This window comes from Taudactylus pleione, unplaced genomic scaffold (assembly GCF_031769625.1).
Source record: "Taudactylus pleione unplaced genomic scaffold, aTauple2 ptg000274l, whole genome shotgun sequence".
NCBI classification, from domain to species: domain Eukaryota; kingdom Metazoa; phylum Chordata; class Amphibia; order Anura; family Myobatrachidae; genus Taudactylus; species Taudactylus pleione.
The window spans coordinates 4,159,487-4,182,653 of record NW_028284676.1 but is presented as its reverse complement, the minus strand read 5'-3'; the positions used below and the strand labels follow the sequence as shown (position 1 = coordinate 4,182,653).

General features: G+C 46.3%; 1 protein-coding gene across 11 annotated transcripts in view; it reads left to right on the top strand.

Moving 5' to 3' along the window:
* BAG6 (BAG cochaperone 6) overlaps nt 1-22,145 on the top strand; it is a 62,228-nt gene extending 40,083 nt beyond the window's left edge. For 4 of the 11 annotated variants that reach the window (XM_088481531.1, XM_088481527.1, XM_088481525.1 and 1 more), the window contains 12 exons: nt 2,005-2,287; nt 2,425-2,594; nt 2,929-2,982; nt 3,128-3,230; nt 3,332-3,456; nt 7,467-7,613; nt 7,744-7,803; nt 19,274-19,333; nt 20,354-20,506; nt 20,651-20,761; nt 20,864-21,010; nt 21,582-22,145. In XM_088481531.1, coding sequence (XP_088337657.1) covers nt 2,005-2,287; nt 2,425-2,594; nt 2,929-2,982; nt 3,128-3,230; nt 3,332-3,456; nt 7,467-7,613; nt 7,744-7,803; nt 19,274-19,333; nt 20,354-20,506; nt 20,651-20,761; nt 20,864-21,010; nt 21,582-21,677 — 1,509 coding nt within the window. In that variant the 3' untranslated portion in view covers nt 21,678-22,145. The remainder of the gene's footprint in view (nt 1-2,004; nt 2,288-2,424; nt 2,595-2,928; nt 2,983-3,127; nt 3,231-3,331; nt 3,457-7,466; nt 7,614-7,743; nt 7,804-19,273; nt 19,334-20,353; nt 20,507-20,650; nt 20,762-20,863; nt 21,011-21,581) is intronic. The other 7 variants (XM_088481535.1, XM_088481532.1, XM_088481528.1 and 4 more) reach the window with 6 other exon arrangements.
* Nucleotides 22,146-23,167: the final 1,022 nt, after the last annotated feature.

Genomic DNA, 23,167 nt, shown 5'->3' with positions numbered 1-23,167 from the left:
TGAGCTGTTTGTCGGCCTGAAAAGATGGGTTTTAATCTGCAAACATTTCTAGAGAACAGCTCCCTGACCTTGGCAGCTCCTGAATTGATCGTTATTGTATATGCATTTGCTGTACAGCTGGCTGCACACTTCTATTGCTGAAGGTTTTACTTATATTCTGATTAAACCTATTAGTAGATCTTCTACAGTGTTTGATTAGAGTCGGTTTTATTTTTTGTTATCATTATCTGCTGTTTGTGCCCATTCACCCTATTTTGAAGTGGGCAGAGTTGGCGCAACCTGCAGCCAAATGCATAATCCGAATGGTTCTAGCAACACATTAGGTGCCCACCTCCTGGTATCGTGTGACTGGTAACTGAGGAAGGGGCTGGAAGGGACAGCAACCCAATCGTAACAGACTGAGGTACCCCAGCAGGACAGAGTAGTAATGAGTCTTCTGTCACATTGCTGGGGAAAATGTAGTGCATTTGTAGCCATTATCATAAGTCCATCTTCCATATAACTTAGTCCAACTTCCTGAAAAGGAACATTAATATCTAGTAAGAGCAGTAGAAGAAATCAGATTTAGAATAGATTTGCTTGTTGTGCAAGGGGAGAAGATTGCATTAGTGGCTGTATTTGTGTATGATATTTATGTATTTACCAGTCATTTATATAGCGCGCACATATTCCGCAGCGCTTTACAGAGAATGTATGGCCGTTCACATCAGTCCCTGCCCCAATGAAGCTTACAGTCTATACTCCCTATCACATGAACACACATACACAGTAGGGTTCATTTTTGTGGTATCTGGATGGAAGATCTAGACAGATGGTCAACACTCGGAGGTTCGACACGGAAAAGGTCCACACATGTTTTTTTTTAATGATCTTTAGGGTTAGGCACTTGGCAAAGAGTTAGGCTGCGGAAGGAGACTGTTAGGATTAGGCACTAGGGGAAGGGTTAAAAAATATAAATAAAGCATGCATTGATCATTTGTGTGTCAACATTTTGACCCTGTCGACCATCTGATCCTGTTGACTAGTGATCCCGCTGCTTTAATTAATATTGGGGCCCTACTCCACTGTTTCTGGGTCCCACCACAAATTATACTTATGAGCTCCCCAAATGCCTCCCTTCATAGCATTAGACCACCCCACATGCCCTAAACATACACCGTGGGATGTCACAATCATAATTTCAGTACATATATTGCTTATAAATACATAGCCTTGATCATACATAGCCAACAAGTGCAGTGCAGGGGGCTGAGGGTAGGCAGTAGGGATAATGCTGGGGGTGGGGTCAGGTGGCAGCTTGGGCAGGTGCAGTTGGGGTAGAGGGGGGTTAAGGGCGGGCAGCAGTTGGGATAGAGCTGGCGGCTGAAACGGGGTAGATGGGGGTAAGGGCATGTGGCAGTTGGAAGGTGGGGATAAGGGTGACCGACAAGGAAGGTGTGTGCAGAGCCTGAGGAGGAGGATGCAGAGCTGCGGAGCCACCCCCTGTATACACTGCTCAATATGATACAACCGCTGCATCCAGGAATAAAAGGTGCCAATGGTCGGCTCCTCCTTCATTTTGTATAGTCCTCCCAGCACCTCGGCTATAGGACCGGCCAGGGAGACCTAAAGGGAGCCTTGGGATTGGCCACAGCAAAGCAGGATCCACCCATTCTGTAAAAGTGATCACTGTCGACCTTACTCCATGTTGCCCTATTAACTGTCGACCATATGACCCTTTCGACCCATTGCCTGTGGACCATCTTTTATACAATACCGAATTATTCTCAGGCGCTAAGAAAGCTACTTGTTTGTTTTTGGAGTGTGGGAGGAAACCGCTATCCCCGGGGAAATCCCACACAAGCACGGGGAGAATACTCCACACAGTTAGGGCCATGGTGGGAATCAAACCCGAGACCTCAGAGCTGTGAGGCAGTAACGCAAACTATTTCTTTCCATTATGTTCCAGAACATCTTTTCTTTGATTTTGAGTTCTATATCTGTCTATACTTCTCTCCACTACAGGCTACACAAAATATCCAGGCGCCCACCGCTGCACCCCAGACATTTACTCAGCCCACACCGGCATCTCCCTCACCCCCTACTTCCTCCACCGCACCACCTCAGTCCGCTGATCCCGATTCCCTCCCCCCAGAGTTCTTCACCAGTGTGGTTCAAGGTGTCCTGTCCACCCTGCTGGGTTCTCTGAGAGCGGCTGATCAGAGCGGGACAGAGAGCATTGCAGCCTTCATCCAGCGCCTCAGCGGCTCTCGCAACATCTTCCAGCCAGACGCAGAAGGACCTGGGGGTAGGTGTCTTTTTGTCTCTCAGCACTGTGGTCTATCATCGCTACTGTTTTATGCTCCCTTTATGTATTGTGATGTTTGATGCTTTCCTCCTGTCTTCTAAACTTTTTGCTTTCGGGGGTTTCTTCCATTCCTCAAGGATTCTTCGGTGACCTCTTGTCCCTAATCTGTCATCACTTCTCATTGGTGGATATGGTTATGCTGTTACATGGCCATTCGCAGCCACTACAGAATCTTCAACCTCAGCTTCGCTCCTTCTTCCTCCAGCAGTATTTACATCAGGCCGACCCCACACCACAGAATATCCAGGTATGTTCCTTCTGTCTCTGTCACCTTGCAGTGGGGAGTACAGACATGTAGCTGGTCAATCCTATTCGGTGCAAGCAGGGCGATTTGTTATTGTATCGCAACTCACCGCCCTCACGACTACGATCTCGCCCCGGACTTGCAGATTTTTGTTCACAGCCCTGTGGGACTGCGAACAAAAACCAGGGAGCCCGTAGGTACTGTAGGTGCGGCCCATACACATGATTGAGTCACACTAGCGCTGATGTCCTCCTGCAGACTAATTTTCTGTTTAAAATAGACACAAAATCCTTAATCATTACCAGGAACTCTGAACCATTTCATATTGTACTTTCAGATGGCATCACGGAATCTTTTTAATGGACTGGAAGAGTATATTCGTGAGAGTTTTGTAAGTGTCCCTTTTTCCTGTCTTGTTTTGTGTCTCTGGCTTTATCTCCGACCTTCAATGTGACTCTTCTCTAATGATACTTCCCAAATCTAAAGCTCCCCTGCTTTTTTCATAGTTTCTCATCATCTTCTTTCTTCACATAAAGGCCTCTGCCCCTGTTCGAGATGACGTAGACATCACAAGGACAAACCTTGAGTTCTTACAGGAGCAGTTTAACCGAATCACCACACACATCCTGCATTGTGCCGGTAGGTCAACAGATTGTCTTGTATACAGTGGAGTGCTCATTCCCCTGTACTGGGACAGGTTTGTCTCTCATTTCACTTTATCTTTCTGTTTTATCTTGTAGACTCCACGTTCGGCCATCGTCTCCTGGAGATGTGCAACCAATCACTGTTTGAATGGCTTGCTCTCAATTTGTACTGTCTCAGGGGAGACCAGAATGCTCTAACATCAGTCATCAATGAGAGAATCGTAAGCTGCGCCTCTGTCCTGCCTTATATCTCACTTTTTCTCATTTTGAAAACCTAAATAAATTTATATATATATATATATATATATATATATATATATATTTTTTTTTATATAATATTTGCCTCAATTGTAACCACCAAATACTCTGAGGCACAGTGACGATGTAGGCAAAGACCTACAAAGCCGGTCAAGGCATTTTTTATTTGTGTTTTATTACTTTTTTTCCTATTTCATTCTATCGGGGGGACACTGCTATTTTGGAGTGTAAGGGCGGCCATCTTAGGAGCAGGCACACATCTTCAAACTTGGTGTTTCTGCTGTTAGCTCCTCCCTTCTACATCCCTATAGCCCAGACTGTCTCACCAATTGCCAGTTTTTAGAAGAAGCTGCCCCATCTTAATTCATTTGTCTGTATTTTCATTTTATTTTGTTTTTATTTTTTTACTTTATTTTTTATCTGAATCGGAGATTCTGTTGAAATTCCGGACCGTTGGCAGCTAGGGGCGCTTCATAATTAGAATTTTTATTTAACCAGGAGTCCTACCAGGAGCCATTGCTGGTTTAAACCTGATGCTTGATCTGAGGGACGTGGCTAGGCACCCCGGTACTGGGTTAGCTGCGGCCAGTTCCTCCCTCCCTCCCTTATGCTCCCGTGGGCAGATTGATTACAGAGGAAGCTCCAGCTTAATAGGGAGCTTCCATAAAGTTTCCTGGCTGGGTGTCATTTGAAAACGGTGAAGCGCAGTGATGAAAGGGGCGGATCTTAACAGCAATGTCCAGGTGGGCAGTTTCACATAATACCATGTTCTAAGGAAGATTTACAAAAGTGGGAGATGCCACCTTGTGTTGATGCTTCAGTTGCACGATTTTCAAAATTTTCTATTATACCTTAACCTAATGATGCATACAAGATGCTGCAGATAGGAGATGTAAAGCTATTCTGAAGTAAATTTTTTGCTGGTGCTGCCTTACATCCTGTTTTAGCATCAGCATGGACTAATAAAGCTGTAGAAAAAGGACTGAAAAATTACAGGCAGGGGTCCCTAGAACGGACTGATTGTCTTTACTGGACCATACAAAGGATGCATCAGGGTATGTGTGCAATTAGGTAATGGATGCTGCTCTAAGCCTTTCTAGAATATCTATTCTTGCTATAACAGCTCAACACACGTTATGGCTCAAATGTTGTGAGGCAGGTGCAGAGTCTGAGAAGACTCTGGAGGCTCTTCCGTTTTCAGGTTCTGTTCTGTTTGGTACAAGCTTGGACACCATAACTTCAGGGGCAACTGGAGGTAAAAATACTTTTTTACCTGTCAGATCTTCCAGACCTGTCAGTCAATGATTTTGGTCTTTTCGATGCTCAGTTTGTGAGAGAGGAGTACTGAATAGAGAATTTCTGGCAGCCTTCAGAGGAAGTCATCAGAGAGGAAGACAGGTGGGCCTCAGTCGCTGCCTAGGTCCCAAGATGCCCGAAAAACAATCTTCATGATGGGATCTTTCCCCACCCAGATTCATTGGTGGTGGGGAGCCGTCTGCGCTTCATTCTCAATCAGTGGATGGTTTCCACATCAGAAAATATTTGTACTGGCTGCAGCTCCCAGGGTTTTTACAAAAATAATGGTTGTCATGGCAAGGTTGCAGAGGAATTACAATAAGTCCTTAAGCCGACCATACACGGTGCGATATGCACCTTGCGACGCGACGGGGGATCAGACGGCCGACATATTGGGCGGTCCCCACACACGGTGTGCCCGATATGCCAGCATCACAACTGATGTGAGTCTCCAGGATTGGATGGTTCACAACTGATGTGAGTCTCCAGGGTTGGGGATCGGTAACGCTCCATCTTCATCTTCAGGGTTTGTGAAATCCATTGGAAAGAGAACTTCCAATCAATATTCTTGAGTTGAACGCAATCTTAAATGCTCTCATACAGGCTCAGGAGGTTCTTCGGGGAACTCCAGTTCTTGTTCAGTCAGACAATGTAACAGCAGTTGCATATATTAATCAACAATGCTTGGACTTGCATGTAAAAAGTATGTACCGGCAATCTCGGCAACCTTCAACCTGGGAGTCAGGAACTGGCAGGTGGATTACTTAAGCCATCATGCTATCCACCCAGGAGAATGATTACTTCATCCGCGAGTGTTCAACATCTGATTAGGAAGTGGGGTCAGTCGGAAGTAGACCTAATGGCTTCAATGTAAAACCACAAGTTACCTCTGTACAGAGCTCAATCAGGAGACCCTCTGGCGTTCATCGTCGACTCCATGATGATTCAGTGGAATTTTCATCTAGCATTTCTGTTTTCATCTATATCAGTGATTCCACAAGTTCTCAAAAAGATCAAGAAAGACCGCACACCAGTAACACGCCATATGAGGCCATATTGGCCTCAGTTAGCATGGTCCAGTAGAGCTTCTTTTTTTACATGGAAAGTATTTTTCTTAGTAGCCATTGCTTTAGCTCACCGGGTATCAAAACTTGCGGCTCTTTCTTGTCGTTCTCCATACTTAATATTTCACCAAGATAAGAGCGTTCCTGCACACTAGAACTAACTTTCCAGCTTATGGTTGTCTAGCTTTCATTTAAATCCGGACATAGATAGACCAGCATTTGCTACTAATTCAGTTTCTAATACTAAGGATTTCTCTTTGTTGGAAGTTGGTGCTGCATTACATATATATGTAAATAGGTCAGCTTATGTTAGAACAGTAGTAGCCAACTCTGGTCCTCAAGAGCTACCAAAGGTGCATGTTTTGCAGGTCTCCTCACACAATCACAAGTGATCTAATTAGCTTCACCTGTGGATCTTTTCAAATGTGTTAGCAGGTGCACAGGTGTATTCATTACTAGGTGGTCTGGAAAACGTGAACTGTTGGTAGCTCTCGAGGACCGAGGTTGGCTACCCCTGTGTTAGAACAACCGACAGTCTACTAATCCTGTATGATGCACAGAAAAGGGTCTGGCCAGCCTCTAAGCGATTTTGGGCTAGATGGATTACTACTTCCATACATCACAGGGACACCTAGTTCCTGGTTGTGCATTCCACCAGACTAGCGGGAGCATCCCAGGTGGCGCAGCCTCGTTGGTCTTCCGTTCTCTCTTTTCCAAAGTTTTATCATTTATTGTGTTTATGGCTAAGGAGGCCACTTTTGGGTGCAAGGTGTTGCAGATAGCTGTGCTTGTTAGTCTTCACCCTTAAGGAGCTGGTTTGGAAACTCCCCAAGGTAGCAGTGTCCCTCAGATAGGATGAAAGAGAAAATAGGATTTTTTTTGTTCTTACCATTAAATCTTTCTCTGAATCCATCTGGAGACCCTGCATTCCCTCTCTTTTTGTCTATGAAATGTGTTTGTTGTTATAGTAAATTTTTGTGTGGTTGATCGTTCTTGGTTGAGTGTTGGTTCTATCCATCTCTGGGCTTAATTGAGTTTAAACTGATAGTTTGAGAGAGAGTGAGTCCAGGCTGTAGGGATGTAGAGGAGGAACCAACACCAAACACTTTGAGTTTGAAGACGTGCATCTGCTTCAGGTATGCTCCCCCTACACCCCAAGGTAGCCATGTCCCTCAGATGGATTCAGAGAAAGAGATTTAACAGTGAATATCAAAATACTATTTTATTTACAAAATTTTATTGAATTTCTAGAAGAAAACAGATGGAGGAGAATGTCACCTTAGGTATGGTTGATGAGGTAGAGAAGAGCCTCCATCGTGCACTCTGAAAGTGAGGGATAAAAGATTGCGGTTAGGGCATAATTTTCATGCTACATTACTGTAACATTGAATTGCACTTATAAGATTATTGGGACTAATGTAGCAATATTATGTGAAGCTCCTGTACTATATCACCGGCATGTGCTGTTGCCCCACCAGTTCTGTCGCAGCATAAGCTGGAAACATGTAAAAGGTTCCCACGGCTGTGTAGTCACCAGAAACCTTGGTAGTGACTTATAACACTTTTGTTAGGACCTATTCTGATCTTCTGGTTTCCTCTTGTCTGTCCATCAGAGACGGCTCACCCTGGAGGTATCTCCTGAGTTAGTTTCCTGGGTAACTTCTGTCTTGTCCCTTCGACTCCAAGTTCTACTAAGCCAAATGCCAGTGACGGAAGGCGAGGTGCAGAGACATGTTCGCAGAGTTGGAGATGTTCCTCAAGTGAGTTTGGAAGCCGAAGCTAAAATGAAGGACTTGCTCGATTCATTAATAATAACACCATCACAGTATTTCTTAATTTTCTCGTGTTGATTTATAATTTTTTACTTCTCTTCCCATCTTCGTTCCCAAGCAGGTTTCTGAGCCCGTCTCGCAGGAGCAGCCAATGGAGACCTCACCGGCTGAAGCCCAGGTAAAATAGTAAACACAGTGCTCAGTAACTGCCTGGTTATTTCTTAATATATCTTTTCACTATTTCCTTATGACAGTATTGCTGTGAGATAGGCCCTCCTACTTATTAGGGACAGGAAATAGAAACTGTTTAAGCCCCTCTACACTCCCCAATCACCAGTGTATTCCTGTCTCTATTAGGCAGGTGTTGGGCAGAAAAGGTTTTTTTAATGTGGTCACTTTTTTTTTTTTTCCCCATAAGTTTCTTACATCTGCCCAGCTAATTGTCCTTGATAGTGAATGTGCGGAGAAAGGTCTGGTTTCGATTTTGAATCTGATTCTCAGGCTGGAGACCTTCTGGCATTCAACATTCTCCTTGCCAGGTGTTGGGCCGCCATCTCAGTTATGGTGCCTACACACTAGACAACTCGCAAAAGATGCAATGTCGACAACTATTTCCCATGAACTCCCATGGGCACTCCTGGACAAACTATATCTTGCATAAACTGTGCAATCTGACAAACAGTCTGACCAGCGACCTTAATCTCGTTAACGAGATTGCCAGATTTTACTGCATGTAGGTAAGATCTGAGGATACAACCAACACTTCGAAATCGTTATCGTTCGTTTACACTATACGATTTGCACGATTTGTCGTTCTAATGCGTTGGAATCTGCCAAATTATGCAAAAAATCGTCTAGTCTGTTGGCACCTTTTATAGTTGGTCTAGTAGTCTCTGATGTTCATGATGGAGAACTTGAGCCTGTAGAAGAGAAGGAACAACATTTTTCTAAGCAATAAGAAAGATTAATGTTCTCATCGACAGTGACATATCGCAGCTTAAGGCAATAAATAAGGCTGGCAGTGGAGTTTGAGCAAAGATCAAATCTACTATCATTCAGGGTGAAATGTTTGGAAGACTTTTCATAACTTAATCAAAGATGCATGAAAGATACGTGAGGGAAACTCTTTTTCTACTTCAGGGTCCATAGGGGGTCCACAGGGTTGACCTTGGGGTTATAGCTGGAACAGGATCCATGGGCACCACACAGTTAAGCTTTTAGCTCCCAGGATGCACTTGGGTCCTCCTCTATACCCCGCCCCCGAGCCACAGGCACCTCAGTGTAAGCTGGTGCCCGGCCGGACTCGGTCACCGCGCAGGGGGGCTGCAGGAGCAGCCCCCAGAAGCTTTTTATTTTCTAATAGATTTTATTTATTTTAGTTTCTCTTTTTACTACAGACGGCAGCGAAGGGCTGTCTGTACAGACGCCCACGCTGCCGCTCTGATCCCCGACTGGCGCCGCGACGCCAGTACTGATCTGGGGATCGCGGCGGGAGGACAGAGTCCGTACTAGCCGGACTCTGTCTACCTCCCAGGACTGCTGCCGGAGTCGCCGGGGATTCAGGTAAGCCGCGCGTCGCTGGCTAGCAGCGGCGTGCGGAATACCTTAAATGCAGTCCTTTAGCCTCCGGTCCTGGGGACAGACCGGAGGCTGCTGGCAGTGGCGGCGGGCCCCCCCATAACCCGTGGGACCACTAGACCACCAGGGATAACCGGCAAGCGGGAAGCCAGCATCCCTGGGGTTAATGGCCAGCCAGGGGAGGAAGCCTTCCCTGTTCAGCGGCTCCTCCCCTCAGCTCAGCGCGCTTTTCAGCCTGCATGTCTAGCGTCCCTGAGCTGCAGTTCACTCGGCCACTCCTCCTCTGAGGTCTCCAGCGGCCATTTTCCCAGTGGCAGCGCAGATCTCAGGGAGCACGCGGACCGGTCCCCCTGTGTACCTCTCCCCTGATTAAGGACAGCGTACACAGCACTATAGCCCTCCCAGACACTGAATCTGGGCAGGTTGATTGTAGTGTAAAGGTGCAGTGAGTATATCTTCCTGCATGGTATGTGAACTTTTGCTAGTGCTGCCTGTCTGTGCTTATTTTCCGCTTACTGTCAGCTTATACCTATCCCTTTACTTCTCCTACAAGCCCTACAGGTGTGTGGGGGAGGGGCGTTTCTACTGACCTCACTTATATAGATCACGTATTTGTGAGGTCCGTCACATACAGTTGTGTGCTACTCAGTGCCATATTGTGGGCTGTTGTTCAGCACACCGGTGAGTGCGTTTTACTTCTACCCTGGTGCCAGATATATAATATATTCTGTTATGTCAGACGAGGAGGTTGAGCGCTCAGTGGCTCCGGTGTTGGCCTCCTGCGGACGCTGTTCTGCAGGAGTAGATAGGGAGGATTTGTCACAGGATGGCCTGTGTAGTCGATGCCAGGTGGCTCCTGGCCCCATCCAGACCTTCTCTGGCGCAGGAACCACCGTGGGCGATGTTTTCTCAAGTGCTGGTGTCTATTGCGGACCGTCTGTCGGTCCCGACTGCTCTCCCTACTAGGGCGGTGCCCCAGCCGACCATCCCCCATTCCCCGGGTGTCCCGCAGTTATTGCGGAGTCCTCCTGGGTCTCAATCAGTTGGTCCCTATGCGGGGTTGCCTATGTATATACAGGCTTCCCCTGTGCCGCAGCAGCCTGTGGTACCTTTTCAGGCCCCTATGGCGACGCCTCCACCATGGGTGGATGTGCTCTCCAACTCCGTGCAAAATTTGGCGGCCGCTTCCTCGGCTTTTCAGTCAATGTTGCAGACTGACATGCCTTCTAGGATTTCTAAACGCCCACTCATGACACGGGCTGATCAGGTATCGGACTCAGAGGGTTCCTCAGATGATGGGGAGGTCCCTGATGACACTGACTCGGACGCCTCGGTCCAGGAAATGGATACCAAGTCATCCATTAATGTGCGAGCACTAGTTAGGGCGGTGCGAGCTATTCTTCTTATAGAGGATGAGGCACCGGTTCCTAAGTCGAAGTTTCCTAGTTTCAAAAAGACTAAGGTGGCTTCTGCAGTGTTTCCCCTGTCGGATCAGTTGACGGATCATATGGCGGTAGCTTGGCAGGCGCCCAGTAAGAGATTCCTTCCTCAGAAGCGGTTGGCTTCTAATTACCCCTTCCCTGAGGCACATTGTAAAAAATGGGAAACTCCACCGGCGGTGGATTCCCATGTCACCCGTTTAACTCGGGGCGCCACCTTACCATTACCGTCGATATCCTCGCTGAAGGATCCCACGGACAGGAAAGTTGAGACTTGCTTAAAGTCTATTTACTCCCTCTCCGGGGCGGTGGCCCGACCGTCCATGGCCATCTCCTGGGTGGCCAAGGCCATTGAGGGGTGGGCCAATGCATTGGAAGATACCTTCCCGGACGACGCTCCGGATGTCCAGCGGGCGTTGTTGGGACAAATGAGGGACGCTGCTTCTTACATTGGTGAAGCTTCTTTAGATGCTAGTCTGCTGACCTCGCGGGTATCGGCTGCAGCGGTGTCTGGCCGCCGATCCTTGTGGTTGCGGTCCTGGAGAGCGGACTCTGATTCAAAGAAGGGTCTGGAGGCCTTACCTTTCAATGGGGAATTACTATTTGGTCCGGACTTGGACAAAATAGTGGACACCCTGGCTAAATCCAAGTCGGCCTTCCTCCCTTCGGCGGCACTGCCTGCTAAGGTTCGGAGTTCGGCTTTTCGTTCCTTTCGGGTTCAGGGTAAGGCGAAGGGTCAGTCCTTCCCGAGACAGTCTGCGAGTAAGACTGCCTCTAAACCCAAGAAGCAAGTCTGGAGTGCTCGGAGCCCTTCTTCCAAGCAGGAAGATAAACCTGCGGCCTGATGGGACGGGCCTCCCTCTGGGGGACCTCAGAGTGGGAGGCCGACTTCTTCTATTTGCCCAGTGCTGGCACAATACCACCACGGATGCCTGGGTTCGAGAAGTGGTCTCCCAGGGGTACGCCCTGTCTTTTCGGCACAGACCACCCCACCAGTTTTTCTGCACAAGTCCTTCTCAGGACAGGACCAAGGCGTTACAGGTTCAGGAGGCTATAGAGTCCTTGCTGAAAGCAGGGGTCATTGTTCCCGTTCCTCTATCACAACGAGGGACGGGGTATTATTCGTCTCTGTTTCTGGTGCAGAAACCCAATGGTTCTCATCGCCCTATCCTCAACTTGAAGTCTCTGAACAGATTCCTCAGAGTTCCCAAGTTCAGGATGGAAACGTTACGTTCCATCATTCTGGCGATGGAACCGGGGGATTACATGTTGTCCCTGGACATCCAGGACGCCTACCTCCATGTTCCGATAGCATCTTCACACCAGCGGTATCTGAGGTTCGCTATCCTTCAACACCACTATCAGTTCCGGGCGCTACCCTTTGGTCTCTCCACGGCACCGAGGGTGTTCACGAAGATTATGGCGGTCATGGCCGCACATCTTCGGAACCAGAATGTACGGCTGCTGCCGTATCTGGACGACCTCCTGTTGCTAGCGAGCTCCCCGGAGGTACTGCTTCAACATCTCCACCTGACGATCGCTTGCCTGCAAGCACACGGGTGGTTGATAAATTGGAAAAAGTCCTCCCTGATTCCATCTCAGCGGATGGTTCATTTGGGAGCCCTGCTGGATTCGCGTCAGCAAAGGATCTTCCTGACTCCAGAGAAGGTCGCCTCCCTACAGCTGCGGATACACAGTTGCCTGAGCCGTTGCCGCCTGTCGGTCCATTCGGCTATGAGAGTTCTGGGGTCCATGGGGTCGACATTCGACATGGTGGAATTTGCCCAGTTTCATTCCCGGCCCCTGCAGGGGCTGATTCTATCAGAATGGAACGGGTTACCTCACCGGATCCGCTCTCAGCTGCTGGTGTTGTCTCCGGACGTTCGGCAATCTTTGGCTTGGTGGCTTCAGACAGCTCATCTGGTCGAGGGGCGCCCATTTTGGATCCCGGACTGGGTCCTGCTCACGACGGATGCCAGTCTCCGGGGTTGGGGGGCAGTGACCGGCTCTTTGTCGCTTCAGGGTCGTTGGTCAGCGGAAGAAGCACTTCTCCCCATCAACATCCTGGAACTGCGGGCAGTATACAGGGCCCTGCAGTCGTCCGGCCCCGCTCTTCACGGAAGGGCGGTACAGGTGCAGTCCGACAACGCCACCACGGTGGCGTATATCAACCACCAAGGCGGAACTCGCAGTCAGGCAGCGATGTCGGAGGTGTCTCGTATCCTGACTTGGGCGGAGGGTCACATTCCGGCGATCTCGGCGGTCTTCATCCCCGGAGTCCTCAATTGGGAGGCGGACTTCCTCAGCCGTCACGACGTGCATCCCGGGGAATGGTCGCTTCACCCAGAGGTGTTTCAGCTACTCGTGGACAGGTGGGGACTGCCGGAGCTGGACTTGATGGCCTCCCGTCACAATCACAAGTTGCCCGTTTACGGGTCAAGGACAAGAGACGCAGGCGCAAGTCTGGTGGACGCGCTGTCGGTGAAATGGACGTTTCACCTGGCGTATCTGTTTCCTCCGCTATCCCTGCTTCCTCGGGTTCTGCGGAAATTCAAGCAGGACGGCGGCATGCTCGTGCTGGTAGCTCCGGCGTGGCCCAGACGTCCTTGGTACTCCGATCTCAGGAGCCTCTCCATCGACGCTCCGTACCTTCTTCCTCAGCGTCGGGACCTGTTGTCTCAGGGGCCCTGCCTTTACCCGGATCTGGGTCGGCTGTCTTTGACGGCGTGGCTCTTGAGACAGCCGTCTTGAGGTCTCGGGGCTTCTCCAGTTCGGTTATTGGTACCATGCTCCGGGCACGCAAGCCTGCTTCAGCACGGATTTATCACAGAGTGTGGCACACTTACTTTCAGTGGTGTGAGTCCAGACATTATGATCCTCAGGTGTTCCGAGTTTCTAGGATCTTGGAATTTCTTCAGTCAGGATTGGATCTCGGATTACGCCTTGCATCTCTGATGGTTCATGTGTCCGCCTTGTCCGTGTGGTTTCAACGGCGGATTGCAATACTACCAGACGTTCACACCTTTTTCCAGGGTGTTCTCAGGATCCAGCCTCCCTTTGTGCCTCCTGTGGCTCCTTGGGACTTGGCGGTGGTGCTACGGGTCCTGCAGGGTCCTCCGTTTGAGCCTCTTGAGGCGGTGGAGCTCAAGTGGCTGACATTTAAGACGGTTTTTCTCCTGGCAATTGCTTCGGCCAGGAGGGTGTCTGAATTGGGGGCGCTTTCCTGTCGCCCTCCTTTCCTGATTTTTCACCAGGACAGAGCGGTGCTCCGCACTCGTCCTGAGTTTTTGCCCAAAGTGGTCTCGAAGTTCCACATTAATCAGGAACTTGTTGTGCCAGCTTTTCAGTCCCCTGGTCTTTCAGCTGGTGAGACTTCCTTAGAATTTATGTAGACCGGACGGCTTCGGTTAGGAAGTCTGATTCCTTGTTTATCCTCTTTGGTTTTCACAAGAGGGGTTGGCCTGCCAACAAACAAACATTAGCCCGTTGGCTTCGTTCCGTTATTTGTGAGGCTTATGCACAAGAGGGTTTACCTGTGCCAGCCTCTGTTAAGGCTCATTCCACTCGTTCTGTGGGTCCCTCTTGGGCTGCTAGACGTGGCGCTTCTGCTGTTCAGCTGTGTAAGGCGGCCACTTGGTCTTCTATTCAAACGTTTTTGAGGTTCTATGCGTTTGACACCTTCGCCTCTCAGGATGCTTCCTTTGGGCGCCGGGTGCTCCTTTCAGCACAGGAGCGTCCCCGCCCTTAGTTGAACTGCTTTGGGACATCCCCAAGGTCAACCCTGTGGACCCCCTATGGACCCTGAAGTAGAAAACAAGAGATATGGTAAGAACTTACCTTTGTTATCTCTGTTTCTACGAAGTCCATAGGGTCCACAAGGCGCCCGCCCTGACGCACCTGGCTTCAAATGGGCTGTGTGGCTGGTCACCGGTTTTCCGTCTCCTATTGCTGTGAGTATGGTTTCTTGTGTGTTCCAGTCTTCCTTCTCTCAGTTCCATATTCTTCTCCGGCCTAGGCTGCTTACCAACTGAGGTGCCTGTGGCTCGGGGGCGGGGTATAGAGGAGGACCCAAGTGCATCCTGGGAGCTAAAAGCTTAACTGTGTGGTGCCCATGGATCCTGTTCCAGCTATAACCCCAAGGTCAACCCTGTGGACCCTATGGACTTCGTAGAAACAGAGATAACAAAGGTAAGTTCTTACCATATCTCTTGTTATTCCTAAATCTTATAAGAGCAGATATCCCTTTGAGCCTGGAAACAATGCCTTAGATTTGGCGCAGCAGTTGCCAATTTTTCTGAAAAAGTCTTCGGTCCTGTTTGTAGATGGGGAAATGCTTGGACGTCCAATCTGCAAAGGTGGCAAAAAAGGGTGCTTGGAAAAATACTACAGACTTTTGATAGTCTAAAATATTTTCCCAAGATATGGATGGACCACCTGAAGGACAAGACTATGGAGCATTTTTTTCCCCTCACTCCCTCTTCTAAAGAGCGCTGTAGACTGTACATGTAACCTGTATCAGCTCGTTTAGTCCGTCTCTAATTCTGCTAATAATTGTCTTGCTGGGGAACGCAAGATCTGAATCCAGACTTTGCACCACCATAATGGAACAGGACTAGGTCATTAATTTGAGAGAGTTTGAATACAAGAAAGGCTCAAACACCAATGGTATGGGCAGCGCCAGCAGGCAGTGTGGTTGCTTTGGCAAAGACATCTCCCGCGTAGGAGCAAAATTCCAGTGAAAATGATGCTAATTTTGGAGAGGTGAGATGGATTTAGACCATTACTGGCCAAATGGAGGAAGATTACACAAACGTATAAACGTATATATGGTTTTTTTTTTTTTACTACCACTTGTCAGACAACACCTGTGAAGAAATTATAGAGCACATTCAGGAACCTATCATACCAGCGAGTCCTAGTATAGTGCACCTTTCATACTACGAGATGGGATTTTACTCTACCATGTTCCTGGTATTGAAAACCAATGGCCTCTACAGGAACATCATCACACTTCAGCCTCTAAACAGGTTATTTATATACAGAGGGTTCAAAAATGGAGACCTGCTCATAGACCATAACCTTAGACTTGTAGGGTGTCTATCATATCTCAATTTATGCTACTGAAGATAATTTATTAATGGCAACAGTTCTGAGGAGTCCCTGGGCTCATCATTTTCATGTTCTAGTCCTTCCTTCTGGCTTTTCACAGCACAGAGGAATATTTACAAAGATCACATATTTGCATTATTAGTACCCAAGCCACTTTCTGCTCATCCATTCCCAGAAATACGTACTGCTGGCTGTAGAGAGAGAGAGAAAGAGGTTCCTGTCCAGCAGGTCAACAAAGTTAGTTTGTCTATTTACATTTGGATGACTGATCAATTGGTAGAAGTCAATCCCTTTGCGATCCAGGCTTGTTTTCTGGTGGTCCTGCTGGACATGGAGCAACTAATGCCCTTTCTATGGCTGAAAGGTATCATCCTTCTATATAGAAGGCTCCGTTCTTTCAGGGAGGTGATGTCTGTTTTAGGTCTGATGACCGCTAGGTTATAAAGGGCCAAAAGCCCAATCCAGGACGCTTGAGGATGCAATGCTGGGCTCTTGGGATGGACAAGCAGATTTCCTGGACCAGCTCAGTCCTTGCAAATAAAACTTTCCCTGAATTAGAGGTGAACCTGAATGAAAGGTATCCCATGAATTCTTCAAGACCCAGGGGTAAATTTACTAAAGTGAGAGTTTTTAGAAATGAGTTTTAGAAGAGATGTTGCCCATAGCAACCAGTCTAATTCTTCTTAACATTTAACTAGCACCTTCTAGAAGATAGTAGCTAGAATCTGATTGGTTGCTATGGGCAACATCTCTTCTAAAACTCACTTCTAAAAACTCTCACTTTAGTAAATTAACCCCTAGTATAGTGATTACCATGGATGTCAGTCACTGGGGGAAGGAATCACATCTAGCAGTGCTGCTCTACTTTTCAGAACATAGAAGAGGCTTCTATCTAGAGAGCGCTGTCTGTGTTAGAAATATAGAAAAGAATATACTAATTCAGGCGCAAACCACACATAAAATAGCTAGTAAATAAATAAATCTCTTAGGACAAAGCAGCTTGTAAAAAAGGGGCTGTATTCTGATTCCCCTCAAGTCCAGCAGAAAGAAAATATAATATTCTAAATCAGATAAGTAAATAGATATTAAATGGTTTTAAAAAGCACCCCGATATATAAATGAACTGATAAAAAAAGGAGCGCTTAATAAAAAGTATAAATTTATTACTTGAAAATGTCACACTCAATAAATAAAATCCACAATAGAATAAATTATGTTATACAGTACAATTGATCAGGACAGGCTATCGGAAAAATATTACATCTATCTATACAGAACTTAATAACCACACACAGATATGTTTTACCTTTGTTATTGGACTCCTATCCTTCTGCAGTAGGTCTCCATATATAAAAATATTGTGTTATCTGTGCAGTGAAGAACTGGATATCTGCTCTGAGGTATTGGTCTTTCAGCCCTCCTGTCTGGTAGCAGTCACTACAGAAAACTTAGAGATCAGTAAAACTCATAAACTAAAAAATATATTTTGGCTTAGGAAAAAAATCGTATAGATGTTATTTGGCAACAATGTCCTGATGTATTCAGGATGGCATCCAAATATGTGTTTAGCCGATATTGTAATCCACTGCTATCACGTAATGATTAAATTACAGTCTTTTGTAGTGTGCACACTTACTCGTTTGGGAGCTATTCACTACTGGCAGTCTTGCAGGAAACAATTCAACGATGATGTTTAATGTTGGATATCCTGAATATAGTAGTCACCAAAACCTTGATCAGACAGAGGAACAAAACAGGTGAACGATAAACCGTTTTTGGCTGCCGGTTGTCACCCGCAGCTGATGCCTGCATTCAGTGCCGGTTCCCCGTATAAGCGGTGTTTCTCGGAGCAGCTCTCGAGGATAGCCCAATAACACAGAGATTAAAACATAACTATATGTGGTTAAGTTCTGTATAGATAGATGTAATATTTTTTCGATAGCCTGTCCTGGTCAATTGTACTGTATAATATAATTTATTCTATTGTGGATTTTATTTATCAAGTGTGATAATTTAATGTAATAAATGTATACTTTTTATTAAGCGCTCCTTTTATATCAGTTCATTTATATATTGTGTTAAGGGGCCTATCCATTAGCAGATAAATTTGAACGATATATCGTTCAGTTTATCTGTGATGGATAGGCCCTGAACGATGACAGATGCGCACTCCCGTGGCCGACAAATTGTGACTTTTGTCTCCAACATGTTGGTTAATTATCGCTGATAGAAATTTCTGTCAGTTTATAAGCGGTAAACAAATGATATTTTTAATGAAAATTAATAGAAACATAAAAAAAAACCCACTCCCTGAATGATGTCATGCAGTATCGTTCGTCGTTTGCAAAAATCTGTCATGTACATGACAGATATCTGTCACCGCAGTCCCTGGAATTTTCAAGGGATAAATCTGTTGCCTTTCATCGTATAGAAAGATCTGCTAATGAATAGGCCCCTTTAGAAATGCTCTGAAAGTCTCCAGAAAATACATTACTGAATTCTTTCTGACAATGTCACAGCTGTGATGTATTTGAACTCTCACAGAAGTACCTGGCAGCAAAGATGATGAGTTTGGCCAAGGAAAATATCATCTTCCTGTCTGTGGTTCCTCCTGTAGGGTTCTCTGAACATCCCAAACATTTACTTGGCAAGAGATCTACCTGGGGGTTAGTGCTCAAGTTAAAACGCTTTGAAGCAAGTTATTTATATGCCACCAGAGCAAACCAGAAAACTACAAAGGGCCCTTCCCTGAATCCCAAGGAGAATCCATCCCAGTGGGAGGAACGATCTAAACAAGGGTTAGCATATGCTGGTCTATGCTTTTTCTCTTCGCACTCTCACCCTTAGAGGGTTAAGAAGAAAATCTTAGAACAGAGCAGGAGCCATAATAGGCTGTTTTCTGGCCAAAGAGGACCTGGTTTGCACTGTTTTTAAATTGTCTGTCTTGAAATCAATCTACAATTCCACATGGTCAAGACAGACTGTCTACAAGCAACTCGCCAAGGAGAGTAGTGCCGATACACACTTTCTCCACGAGGCAATCTCATTTGACATAATATGCTTTCTCCAAAAGCTGAAGGTTATGGAAACCTGGCAGAGGGACATCCGCCTATTGCTCCAGTTATAGAGAAGAAATAAGGCTCTAAGGCCATGTACATGATGGATGAAGTCCTAAGAAAGACACCTGCAGAACTAGATACCTCTTGAGCCATTGTGGGGATCTGTTACACGGGTTATAAAATGGATGTTTTGGCAAATTGGGGACTTGTGTTTTTGGTGCCTCCTTAAATTCTCTGCTGATACCTCTTTGTGATGCTGTAATGGGGATACAGCGGAGTCAGGAAAACGCTCACCGGTAATTGTTTCTATGACGCCTTCATGACAGCACCATGATCCCTCCTGATAAAGAATACATTTTAGCTTTGCATAAGGATTATATGTCTATGTAGTCATATGTCATTTACTGGTGATTGGAGAGTGGGCTAGGGCTTTTAACCCTTTCTATTTCCTGTCCCCTAATAGGGAGGAGGGCCTACCTCTCAGTGGTGCTGTCATGGAGGATTAATGGAAACGGATTTACTGGTAAGAGTAATCCAGACTAATCTCCCCTTGGCTTACAATGTGTCATGTGACCTCAACCACTTCCTTTTATATTGTTATTCCATGCAACTTTGCTGGGTTTCTAAGACTTCACCTTCCCTAGGGTAGCAAGTATGTAGTGAGAGGTCCGTTTTTCGGTTGTATAGTAAGTGTGTAGTGAGAGGTCCGGTTTCGGTTGCAGAGTAAGTGTGTAGTGAGAGGTCCGGTTTCGGTTGCAGAGTAAGTGTGTAGTGAGAGGTCCGGTTTCGGTTGCAGAGTAAGTGTGTAGTGAGAGGTCCGGTTTCGGTTGCAGAGTAAGTGTGTAGTGAGAGGTCCAGTTTCGGTTGCAGAGTAAGTGTGTAGTGAGAGGTCCGGTTTCGGTTGCAGAGTAAGTGTGTAGTGAGAGGTCCGGTTTCGGTTGCAGAGTAAGTGTGTAGTGAGAGGTCCGTTTTTCAATAGAGCTAATGATGCTGTTTTAGTAAACCCTGCATACCATGAAAGATTGGGTATGGGATGCCAGCACTCAGGATTCCAGCGATCAGATTCCTGACGCTGGCATCCTACAGGGTTAGGATACCGACACCTAACCCTACCGCCTAAACCTAACAATACCCCCCCTGCAGCCTAACCGTAACCCTCCCCCTAACCCCAATACTTACCGTCGGGATAACGATGCTGGTATTGTGATTGGTGTCTGGATTCTGGCTCTGGCATCCCAACCGCTGGCATGTGAACTACATCTCGCCAGGAAAATCCCCCAGATAGATGATGTTACCTCCTTCCTATTCTAAGCTGCCAGTGACCACTATTTTCAGTCCTATTTATTTCTTTATTGGGGGCGAAGGCAAACCAGGAATGCCCACTTCTGGTTATGTTTTATCTCACAATTCTATTTGGTTTTGCTTGTTCCCAGTCTGTGACTTCAGATATTTTGTTCCCACCTTATTTTGTCCACTAATACAGAAAATCAAAATGTATGTAACAGAGTCATTCATGTTTCCTCCTCTCTCTTTATCTGTCCAGCAGCCGGGTGCCTCCTCTCCAGTGCCTGCTACCACAGTGGAGGAGGTTCTCTTCCTTCCCCCTCAAAGTTCAGCACCAACACTGTGCCCAGACTCCGAGCTTCCCCCACAAGAAGAGGCTGGATCCGAGCCATGGGCAGCTGCTGTGCCGCCAGTGAGTGCCTACCGCTGGTCACTTTTGTACTCTCATAACCCCCTTCATCCTCTTTCGTCTGCTTCCATGTGTGGTGTCTCACTAAATAGAGAATTTGTTTGTGAGTCTTTGGTTTTTGTCGTGTGCTTCTCCCCCCAACCATAGGAATGGGTTCCGGTTATTAGGCAGGATATACAGAGCCAGAGAAAGCAAAAACAACAACAGCCGCCTCTGAGCGACGCCTACCTGAGTGGGATGCCCGCTAAACGACGTAAGGTAAGCATCTGGCCGGTATTCTGCATGGGTGGCATGAGGAGCTCTGTTTGCCTCATGCAACCTGTCTGCCTCTGCTCCTAATCTCTCACCGTCTACTTCCAGACAATGCAGGGTGAGGGTCCCCACCTCTCCCTCTCAGAGGCTGTGAATCGAGCGATGAGATTTACAGGAGCCAAACCCGAGAGCAGCGCAGAGAGTCTGAGGAGAGAGCTAGACAACAGTGAGGTACAAATGAGGTACCGAGAACAGGTGAGGAAAAAAACGTGGGGCAAGGAATTATGCGTAAATCCATTAAACAAGATGGCAGGAGCAAGTGTGCCAGCAGTGTGTGTGGGTGAATTAACAAGGAGTTATAGGAGTTTGGGGGAGGCAGATAATTAATTACGGATGGAATTAATTTGAAAGAAAATCACTTCCTGTCTCTATCATGTCAAGATGGAATTCTTATAGATGCAAATGTTCAGAAACGTGCTTTGACGTTCATTTTATGGCATTGCCCGACACACACATTATTCATGGTAGAGATGGGCGGTTCATTTTTGGTTCGGATCTCAGAACGAGGTAAAACAACATCTTCATCACAGATGTCCGAGAGAGGTCACGTTCTGCCTCGTTCTGAAATCCAGACATGATGGAAAGATCTGACCCGAAACCGAACCGCTCATCTCTAATTATTGGTACGTAGAATTTTAGAATATGGTATCTTATAAGATGTGAAGACTCTGTATTATACAATAGCTATTACAGCGTGCTTATACACTACATACGATGTGCGTTGGAAGACTTCTTAATGTCCTCTAATGAAATGTTTTGCTCTTAGCTTTGTCAGGATATCCAGAAAATTATTGAAGATAACGAGTCCAACAGCACCCAGAGATTCCCGAACACACAGAGAGTGTTTAAGGGAGACCCCTAGACACTGTAACCCTCATCGTGATCCTGGAAAATGCCCCTTGCCTGTGTATTTCTATATATGTTCTACAGAGTAAAATAACCTTTACTTAAGCGTACCTCAAATCTATTGTATGGATATTGCTTATGACTGAACTCCAGAAAGTATCTTTCGGAGACTTGATACATGTCCTTGTGTCCCCCCCCCCCCCCCCCCCCAAGTAATCTCACTGAATCCTGATGTGCTACAAGACTTAAAGCGTCTGGGAGGCTGCACCTAGAACTTGAAATTGGACCTAATCATCTGACCCCTTCGAAATTGTGCGCAATTCGTTGTCGCCAGATTTGTCTGCTTACGACATGAAACCTTTTATGAATTTTCTTACTGCCTTGATGACATAAGAGTTCCAAGCCCATTTTACCAGAAGCAACGCAAGGTCCCCCTGCACTCCCTCAAAAATACTGAAACCTCGAATAAAAGTCTTAGTGCAAATGACTGTGGATGTGTGTTACATCGGAAATGGAGTGATTCACTGTGGTTTATTGTGACAAAACCCTGAAACGCGTCGCTCTACTTTACTAAATCAGTATGTTTCCTGGCTGTTCACAGCACTACATAGATGAGTATAATACTTACCAGCAAAACAAAGATTATAGTATCTGGTATTTGTCTACTTTTCACAGTCCTAAAGCTACGTAATTATTATTTTGGAAAAGCCACATGCCCAATGTGAACTTGACTTTTGTCACATTGCACTTCTGCTGTGTGTTGTAGCCTGGCTCATAGCCTTGCCTAGATGAGATAGGATTCTGGTGTCTCCCCCTAATGTGTTTATCTAGGTTTTGGGTTAGACTAATCTCTTGTTTGCTGGGGTCTAAGAGCTGGGTCATTCCATGTGACTCATGTTACATTCCATGTTAATTTTTAGACATTTAAATGAACCATGCACAAAAATTAAGCTGAAATTCAACATTTTAAAAATATGACAATAATATATGGGGTAGGTAGTCATAACTAATGTTTAAAATGCAGGAAGAAACACTCTTAGTAGTTACATTTTATTGTTTACATGTGGGACATAGCGACTGAGTGGACTTATACATTTATTTAAACCTGCTCTCCTAATTATTTTTACAATATGATTGCTATACACTTATAAAACCTAAGCTTATGATTGGCACACAAACAAAAAACTGAATGTTAACCATAACTATACTTAAAATTGATTTTGACATGTGACTCATGTTACATATTGAAGGTGACTCACGTTACATGTTTGTCTCCAGTCAAAGGGCTCTGATGCTAATTATTTAAACCTGTAGAATAGGCCTGTTTATCTACTGTGAAGATGTATAAAATATTTCATCTGGTGATGATGGCCATTTCCAGTTGCCAGCTTGCTCCATTGTGCTCACTAAGTAGTCACCATCTCTGATGTCCTTGGCCTCACCTGGGTAATGGTGCCTACACACATGGCAATATTTTACCTGATCTGGCCGATTCCGACGCATCGG